The sequence below is a fragment of the Zeugodacus cucurbitae genome, chromosome 3 (assembly GCF_028554725.1).
Source record: "Zeugodacus cucurbitae isolate PBARC_wt_2022May chromosome 3, idZeuCucr1.2, whole genome shotgun sequence".
Taxonomy (NCBI): Eukaryota; Metazoa; Arthropoda; class Insecta; order Diptera; family Tephritidae; genus Zeugodacus; species Zeugodacus cucurbitae.
Window position 1 is genome coordinate 56,056,659 of NC_071668.1, and position 8,612 is coordinate 56,065,270.

The 8,612-nt window shown below is 32.1% G+C and overlaps 3 protein-coding genes across 7 annotated transcripts; 1 reads left to right on the forward strand and 2 right to left on the reverse strand.

The window, feature by feature from the left end:
* LOC105216520 (serine/threonine-protein phosphatase PP2A 65 kDa regulatory subunit) lies at positions 1–3,876 on the reverse strand. 4 transcript variants are annotated; one of them, XM_011191053.3, is made up of 10 exons: positions 3,580–3,876; positions 3,352–3,505; positions 2,868–3,286; positions 2,696–2,770; positions 2,497–2,634; positions 1,973–2,314; positions 1,618–1,903; positions 1,279–1,551; positions 1,058–1,189; positions 1–322 (listed from the first exon to the last, which is right to left on the reverse strand). In XM_011191053.3, exons 1-10 carry the CDS (start codon positions 3,661–3,663, stop codon positions 297–299), a joined length of 1,929 nt encoding a protein of 642 aa, XP_011189355.1. In that variant the 5' UTR covers positions 3,664–3,876; the 3' UTR covers positions 1–296. The 4 variants fall into 4 exon arrangements, with proteins under 4 accessions (XP_011189355.1, XP_011189357.1, XP_011189358.1 ...); XM_011191055.3 differs by having other exon boundaries at positions 1–381; XM_011191056.3 differs by lacking the exon at positions 1,058–1,189.
* A 602-nt stretch (positions 3,877–4,478) lies between these two features.
* LOC105216519 (COP9 signalosome complex subunit 8) lies at positions 4,479–5,579 on the forward strand. Of its 2 annotated transcripts, none has more exons than XM_011191051.3 (4): positions 4,479–4,637; positions 4,896–4,960; positions 5,026–5,204; positions 5,273–5,579. In XM_011191051.3, the coding sequence occupies exons 1-4, from the start codon at positions 4,581–4,583 to the stop codon at positions 5,527–5,529; spliced, it is 558 nt and encodes a 185-aa protein (XP_011189353.1). In that variant the 5' UTR covers positions 4,479–4,580; the 3' UTR covers positions 5,530–5,579. The 2 variants fall into 2 exon arrangements, with proteins under 2 accessions (XP_011189353.1, XP_011189354.1); XM_011191052.3 differs by having other exon boundaries at positions 4,484–4,637; positions 4,899–4,960.
* A 575-nt stretch (positions 5,580–6,154) lies between these two features.
* On the reverse strand, positions 6,155–7,751 carry LOC105216518 (three-prime repair exonuclease 1). Its single transcript, XM_011191050.3, has 3 exons — positions 7,438–7,751; positions 6,653–6,819; positions 6,155–6,570 (listed from the first exon to the last, which is right to left on the reverse strand). The coding sequence occupies exons 1-3, from the start codon at positions 7,697–7,699 to the stop codon at positions 6,274–6,276; spliced, it is 726 nt and encodes a 241-aa protein (XP_011189352.1). The 5' UTR covers positions 7,700–7,751; the 3' UTR covers positions 6,155–6,273.
* Positions 7,752–8,612: the final 861 nt, after the last annotated feature.

Genomic DNA, 8,612 nt, shown 5'->3' on the forward strand with positions numbered 1-8,612 from the left:
TAACATCAATGTAAAGTTAATTTTATTTGTATTATTGTATGCACTTGAGTGAACTACTTCTTACAATTGATATTCTTTTTCAGTTTATTTTAAATAATAAAGATTGTGTGCAATCCGTTTTCTTGTTGTAGTTTTTTTTTGTTTGTTTGTTTATAATTTGATGTAATGCTTAAATATGTAATATTCTTATCATTTGCTTCGCACAGTAATAATCTGCATATATATATTCAATAAAACAGCTCTTAATGCATGTTGATTTCGCGTTGATGTTTAAAGTTTTGAGCCACCACTATTATTTAATCCTTGCCATTTTTTACTTCGGCTAAATTAAAAAAATGATAAAAAATTTGAAATGAAAATGTTGAATTTTAAGTGATTACGCTGCAAATAGAGAAAAGAGAAACAAACAACATTAAAACAGTCACTTTCAAAAAACAGAGGACTAGACATATGTATGTAACATATAATGTATGTATGTATGTGAAGGTAGTATTTGTATCGAGATTAATGTACGTACGTAAAAAGTACGGTAAAAACATAAACTTTGTAGTGTGTGGTATGGACATATCTCACTTATGTGCCCTGCGCTACATGCCCTAACACTGCAACCTACACAGTTGCATACAATATGCATGAACATTCATTCAATGAAATTCACAGCCGTCATGCCTAACACACATATCAATCGTTAAGCATGATAAAACCAACACTAAGGTATTAAATAACATTTATGACAAGTGATGAGTAATCTTTGTATTTTTCTACTATTGTTTGCCTTATTGTATTTCTATTACTCTAATTCTCTTTTTTATAAATAAGCATTGAAAAGGTAACCTAACCTAGAAATTGTACAAATACAAAACAAATTGAAATTACCGATAAATTCCAAAGGAATTATCAGTTGTCAATATGGTGAAGTAATGCGCAACAGACACAGTTTGGATAAACGGACAGTTAAAACATTGATTGCAACAATTAAAATGCGATTATTCAATACAAGAAATAAATATGTATATATACATATAAATAGGTTAAAATCGTATATCACTCAACTAACAATTAAATGCGTCTGCTTCCTCTACGGTACTTTCTGTTGGCGGCTGTACAGCCAGTTTAGCCATTAAGGCTGCAGAATTCACTTTACCCTCAACTGGTGGTATAACACTTCTAAATATGTCTAATTCCATTTCTAAGCGTTATAGAAAATAAATTATAACTAAATCAATATATACATATGTATTTTGTGGCAGATATGTACGTCGGAAAGCGTATGCTTACCTGCAGCTATGCCCGCAATCGCTTCGGATGCGAAATGCTTTACATCGACATCTGGATCAGCATTTAGCTTCTCAAGGGTGGGTTTCACCTGTGAGTCGATAACACTAGCTTCAAGGAAAGGTGAAATTTTCTGTAGTGTTTTTGCCACATTAAATCGCACATTGGCTACTGGATCTGCGGCCAACAATAGTACTGTGGGTAGCAACAACTTGGTTGTGATATCTGTGCCGCAAACCTCAGCGAGCATATTTAAGCAAAACAGACAAGTCATACCTACAAAAAAAAAAAATGTTTTAATAAATATAATTAGAAATAAAATATAAGACTAGGTATACTTACGGTGCAAATAGTTTTTATTACGTGACATAACCAAGATCATGGGAATAATTGCTTGCTCAGCCCATTGGGCACCAAATTGTTCAACTAACTTCTTCATATTCAAAGTGGCTGCTTCACGTATAGCGTACACATGATCATTCAGCCAACCCATGCATAAGCCACGCAGTTTTTGATCGAAGAATTCTTGCCCCAATTGACCGGCTAAAGCGGGCATATACTCAATAATTGCTAAACGCACACGCCATTTCGAATCTTCAGCTAATTCAACGATAGCTGGCAATAGCGACTAGTTATATTTGCGAAAAAAAACCAATTGTTTGAGTTTAAAAAATAAATATGGCAAATTAATTATCACCTGTGACAGTTGTTGAATACCGATGACGTCATTGACGCAATCCAAGTTTGATATTATATTTAAACGAACTTCTGGGCATTCATCTTTAAGTTGTGTAAGGAATAAGGGCAAAAGATGCTCGACGGTGTTGTATGCACCCAACATAGGACTTAAACCCATAATTACTGACGCCAAAGCAGATTTGACATGAGGATTGGGATCTGATACCAAATCGCGCACATATGGCAATATTGAATTCATAATAATCTGAACTTGGTTTGTTTTGTCAAGATTAGCGCAGAAATCCTTTACTTTTGTAGCGACTGCAGCACGAACTTCAGCTTCGGCATCCTTCAGCAAATACTGCAAAGGGAAAAATCAAACAATTTTTAAGTACCGCAATCAGATTGGCTAAAACAATTTGAGCACTTTGTTAATAAATTTTAATAAATATTTATCTTTGTACCACATAAATATGAAACATTTTAACCCATTCACTTACAATTTCCAATTATTTTTTAATATTAAAATTATTATACACGAACCTGAAAAGCGGGCACCAAGTCAACACGTGTAATTTCGGGCCCAACAGCCTTTTGTAAGTCTACAAACTTTTCTGCCACCATATATCGAACTCGCCAGGATGAATCACTGGCACATTGACGTAGAGTAGGTAAAACCAACTAATAAAATAAAAAAGAGCTTAGCAAATGTTCACACTGTTAGATATTACGGTTTACTTACATGCTCTACATCTTCTTGAGGTAACAATTGGGCGATGCTAACACAGGCTTCTACGGCCAACAAACGCACAGAGTCCTTTAAAAAAATAAATAAAACAGTTATGAAGAAAATAAAGCCTTTTAAGAAAATAATAATAATGATAAAGAAAATAAATTTTCAAATAACCACATACCTGATCATCTTGCGCCAACTGCACAAAATTCGGTATTAAATCTGACTTGAGATATTCAATTTCAACAACTTTTGCGAATTCTCCCAATTTGCTTGCAGCAGCACGACGTACCATTGGCGTTTCATCTTGACACAACTTACGGAAGTTTGCACGTAATTCGGCCTTAACGGGTTGTGTAACTCTTGGATAACAAACCGAGAAGAGTCCACAAGCTGAGGTGCGTGAAGTGAACCAATCACCAGAGACCAAACGTTGCAATGTTGGTACAACGTGTATTTCCAAATCTTGAGCGCTATGTTCTGCTGCCACTGTACGTAATGATTCCACAGCTTTGTCACGCACAACAGTTTCTTCAACTGTTGCTAAGCTCTCCAATGGAGGTATTAAATACATAGCATATTCTGGTCCACCCACCAAACCTAAATAAATAAAATAGAATTAAACACTTCATTTTACAAGATTGAATGAATCATTGTTGCATTACTTGTAAAATTGCCGAGTTGATCGGCCAGTGCCAAAAGCACTTCATCTTCGTCATAGATTGTTTCGGTCAAAAATGGTATCAGCTCAGAACGTGTACGCTCTTCGCCCAGCGCAAGAGCAATTGTCGACAATTTTTTAATAGAATTCAAACGTAACTAATAAATACAAACAATTAGTATACGTCAATACATAATGTATATAGCTAAATCAATTAAAACATTTCTCAAACCTGCACATCCTCATTTTTCAACTCATCGATTAGTACAGCGATCGGGTAGAGGGAGTCATCGACAGATTTGTCGCTCGCTGCCATTTTTTCACAAGTTCAATTTTCGCTTGAAGAAGTCAAATTTATTGTACTGTTGCACAATTTGTATAATGTCGTTCTCTGTTATTTATTCAGTTAAATGGAACTGTGAAATTTGTTCAAGAAATTCACCGAAAAATTTTCAGACTAAATTCTTATGCTTTCTTACGATTGATGTAAACCCGAAGGAGGGTCGTATTCCGAATGTATGCACGTAGGGAAGGTATACTCGACAATGTAATCGAGAAATTATTTTCGGACAACAATTCCGAATGTATTTTGTTCTTGACCAACAATAACATGTTGTGTGATTTGTTCTTAAATTTTAACTTTTTGTTTATTTATGAAAAAAATTAATATGTTTTCTTAAAATTATATCTTCAACATAAATAATATCAGGAAAAGTTATTTGTTGACAATAATTGATAGACTTTCAAATAAAATTTAGGTGTGCAATCAGGTCAATTTTGATATTTGGACTAAAAATCTTTATTTTAATTAAAAATTAAAAAGCTTTTAACGTTAAAAATAAAGATGTTATATAGGATTCTAAATATCTTTTAAAGTGACGTTTTTATTTTAAATTATTAATAGGATTTGTTTACCCTTTTTACAAAATCGCTATCCATAGAAAGGGTTTTAAATATTTTTCTGATTTATTCTAATTACTACAACAATCTTTCCAAAGCTTTAATAGTTAAAATTACCTCTCTTATAAGTAATTTATTAAATAAAACATAAATGTATTTCAAAATTAATCCATGCAACCCTTGCTTATGGAAAAAAGTTCTGTAGATAGAGGCGTCTGGTTACGAAAGTATCGATAATTTTACTAAATCGATACATATTTGTAAGCTATAAATCTTATTTGTTATTGTTCTTTCAACATTCGCATATTTTGCAAAACTTCAATTGTTTACAAAATGCAGGAAAATAAATATAATGATTTAATGCAGAAAATCGAATTAGAAGAGTTAACTGTAAGTATAATGTATAACGGTTTCACTTAAGAATAAAGTGCTGTTTAAAAAGTTTTGCGAGTCCTGAAAATGATAATTGGATTTGCCGGTAGAATATTTGTTGTTTAAACGTTCCTAATTGTTATCTAAGAAGAAAGTTATATTTTTTAATTTCCAATTAGACATGAAGTAAATGTGTGGTTTAAAATTATTTTGTGTGTATCAAAATTAATCATTTACAATTATAAACAATATTGAAATATACAATTATATCTTTAGCAGACTAACATCGATGTGGAATCCTACATACAACTGCTGGCGATTTATCTGTATCAGGATAAAATGTAAACTTTTTATTATAAATATTTGTAAGATAACTGCACTCAATTTATATAATTTAAAATTTCAGAGCTGATGCCAAATATTTATGGCGAAGAATACCACAAGTTTTAAAGGAAGACAATAACGAATTAGAAAGATTGAATTTAGTAATGTGCACTCTAATCGCTAACAATGCAACCGATTTCTTCCGACAAGTGGATTATCCTTGGTCAGCAAATATTAAGCATATAATGCAGGATCTATTTGGTAATAAATAAAACACTAAATTGTGTATCTCTTTACGTAATATTAATATCAATAACTTGTTGTTTTAGAGCGAATGCGTAGTGATGTATTAACATTGGTTGGCCAAGCTTATATATCTATTTTCGAACATGATCTGATGCAACTTACTCACTTATCTCGGGATGAATTAAAACAAGCCTGCCAAGCTCTAGACTGGAAATATGAAAACGAAGATCAAAAGGCAGTAATTATTCCTAAAAAACCAGCGCCCAATACTGAATTCACAGCAAGTTCGGAAGATTTGCTGTTGAAATTAACAGACTTTGTTTCATTTTTGGAAAATTAAAATTTTTAATGAATAAATTAAATCGTACTGTACATAATTATTGAACGCAAGATTGAGACTGGTTGAATTATTGTGAAAGTGCATATGATTATGTATGTGAAAATGATCAGGATAACGAGACGAGTACCGAAATCCGATTTATATAAAAGGGCTGGAACTCAAATTGGTATTAAAATTGGAAAATGAACGTGGGCCACTTTTAAGTTAAAAACAATTTTTTAATTTTTTTAAATTTTTTTATTTTTTTTTTATCAGAAAAGATAAATATTTTAGAAAAGCAAAGGACTTTTTAATTTTAGTTAAGAGATTTATCAAGAAAATAATTTGTTATGCGTTAGCTTATCACTTATAACCGCAAAAGATTTTCTGCTGACAATATTTTTAAAATGAGCACGATTGATTGATTTGTAAGCCTATAATTTTCGCCAAAGTCTATTTGAATAGCTAGATCAGTGGAATTTAAAGTGCGTGTTTTTGCTCATATGTAAATAAATAAATAGTCTAAAATTATCTATTTACACACTTAACTCAATTTTATAAGACAAAAAATAATTATAAATTTAAAAAATCCACACCTACGATGTCGCACGTGACCAATTTAAAGTAGTTACCAGAATCACAAATCTTCAGTTTTCTGAACTTTTATTAAAATAAATGATACAATTTATAAAAAGCTATAGTTAATTGTAATTTCCTGCATATAAAGCATGTAGATTAATTTTTTTGTCTGAGTTTTATTTATACTTATACATTACTCCCTACATCCTTAAAAGGTATGGCGTGATTTTGTGCATATAACAGAAAATCACTACCATATACATTCATTAAATGCGTTAAACTCTCCACATCCGCTTCGGCTTGATGCATCACTTTCGGTGCCTCCTTAAAAAACCGTTCATACATATTTTTTAACTTATACGTGCCACGCGGTGGATATTGGCCATTATGTTTGTTTATGAATTCAGGGTCGCACTCCTTGAGTTTGTCTATTCCCCAAAATACATTTACTGAATCTATACAAAGAATGTCATGCGGAAGTTCCTATAATTAAATAATACGTCTAGATTATATAATTGTATGGAAATAATGAATTTCAAGAATAATATAGATATATTTTACGTACCAATTTGAGCTTATTGAACGTATTTTTAACTATCGCAAAATCATGTTTAGAGCCACCGTGTGCAACCAGGCATACCGGTTGTGGCATGTGCTTTATGAAGCTTGTAATAATAACTGCAGTGTTCGCATCAAAGCATGACTCATATTCCAACATGTAATTGTCCAGTTCTGTAAAATAAATAGCTACGTTATATCCTGCTCAAAGTTCGAATGTTATTATTATTATTTTATTATGATTTATACAACGATTGACTTATCTCAGTATTTACGTTATGTGAAAGTGGCTAAACTTCAAAAATTATAGAAGAACATATTACATATACACATACAAAACAGTAGAAAGTGTAGTTCCGGGAAGTAATAACAATAGTGCAAAAAAATTGCCTTTTAAATTTGTCGAACAAAAAAGGATAAGATTACCCGTTAAAAATAAAAACCTATAAAACGGAAAAGTTCAATCGATATGTATTATTATTAGCTCAATACTACTCATTGCTGAAAATAAAACCAAAAGCAAGTAAACAAAAAAGCTCAAATGGTTTGCTTTATAACCTTGGGAGATAAGTATAGATTTCATTAAGCATTACTGTGCAGTTGGAATGCCGAAAAAGCGCATTACTCACTTGAATTTAATTTATAGAAATAAAAAATAAATAAAATTACAGATTTTTTGTCCGGCACTACATCTATGTGTGTGTGTGTTGGATTTGTTCGCGCGCTTTTTTACGCAGACTTGCCGTCTTTATTATATTTTAGTTTAACAAGTGATTGTATGTAACTACATACTCGACATGGCTGTGGTTGTTGGATAAATAACTTTTTGAGGATTGCATAGCAATGTAAGTTTATTTAAATTTGGTGATGGTAGCGGCGAGCAAATTTTACTATTTGGTGTCACTCTTATTGGCTGCGTTTTCAAATCTGTGCTGGGGAAACCATACATGCACAATTCTGCAACTGACAGCTTTGATTCGTTTCCGTCATAAGTGCTTGCTTCTAAATCAAGTACAACAAAAGATGCGATTCGCGGACTCATTAGCGTTGGCATTGGTGAACACTTGTTGATACCTAACTTTTCAAATAATACTGATACTATTTAGTGAAGCATGACCTTTATATACCAGTTTATGAGCAACCGGCGTCGACACCTCCGTTTATTGCTTTATAAACAAAGTGATTTCCAAGAAAAACACCGCAATGTGAGTGATCGGCAAACCTATACATACAAATGCTTTGCTCGGCCAACTTATCATTGTAGAAACCTACAAGTAAGAAATCTAAAATACATTGAAACGAATTGCGACAAGAATGCAATAGATTGAAGAAAACCGATAGGCACCGGTGCGGGTTTTCGTGCGTTATAAACTACTAAAAAGAAATTTTAAATTTTGTATTATGCTCTGATCGAATAATTCGATTTATGGAAGGAAATTTGTATGGAATTTGCCAATTCAAGAGTTCGAGTTATTAATAATTTATAATACAATAATTAATATACTTAATAATTTTATAAAAAATTAAGTAAGAAAAGGCTAAGTTCGGGTGCAACCGAATATTTTATACTCTTGCAATTTGTTGCTATATTTTTATTAAGATAACACACAATTTGACTCACATATTCGGCATATACATATATAGTATAAAGTCCATTGAAAATTTGATTAAGTATATGGGAGATAGGGGAAGTTATGACCCGATTTTAACCATTTGTGGTACAGAGACACACTATTAGAAGAAAAAGATTTCCTCTGAATTAAATTAAAATATCTGAGAGATTTACCGACATTTTCGGTGAAAAATTACCCTAAGGCACTAAGCCAGTTCTTCATATTCGATATCCGGGGCATCGAAAAGTTATAGTCTGATTTTGACAATTTTTCTGTCGCGTATTTCCTGAGATATGGTTATTGACCCACACATGGGCGATGCCACGCCCTTTTTCCATTTTGTAAAAAAATCTG

What these genes read in the sequence shown, in the direction of transcription:
- LOC105216520 (XM_011191053.3), bottom strand. Translation starts at nt 3,663, where the DNA reads ATGGCAGCGAGCGACAAATCTGTCGATGACTCCCTCTACCCGATCGCT. An exon ending in TAATAAAAACTATTTGCACC is followed by an intron (nt 1,552 to 1,617) that starts GTAAGTATACCT and finishes TTTTTTTTGTAG; the next exon opens with GTATGACTTGTCTGTTTTGC. An exon ending in GATTGCGGGCATAGCTGCAG is followed by an intron (nt 1,190 to 1,278) that starts GTAAGCATACGC and finishes TATAACGCTTAG; the next exon opens with AAATGGAATTAGACATATTT.
- LOC105216519 (XM_011191051.3), top strand. Translation starts at nt 4,581, where the DNA reads ATGCAGGAAAATAAATATAATGATTTAATGCAGAAAATCGAATTAGAA. An exon ending in TCGAATTAGAAGAGTTAACT is followed by an intron (nt 4,638 to 4,895) that starts GTAAGTATAATG and finishes TTATATCTTTAG; the next exon opens with CAGACTAACATCGATGTGGA. An exon ending in TATAATGCAGGATCTATTTG is followed by an intron (nt 5,205 to 5,272) that starts GTAATAAATAAA and finishes TTGTTGTTTTAG; the next exon opens with AGCGAATGCGTAGTGATGTA.
- LOC105216518 (XM_011191050.3), bottom strand. Translation starts at nt 7,699, where the DNA reads ATGCCAACGCTAATGAGTCCGCGAATCGCATCTTTTGTTGTACTTGAT. An exon ending in AACAACCACAGCCATGTCGA is followed by an intron (nt 6,820 to 7,437) that starts GTATGTAGTTAC and finishes TTTATTTTACAG; the next exon opens with AACTGGACAATTACATGTTG. An exon ending in CGTTCAATAAGCTCAAATTG is followed by an intron (nt 6,571 to 6,652) that starts GTACGTAAAATA and finishes ATTTAATTATAG; the next exon opens with GAACTTCCGCATGACATTCT.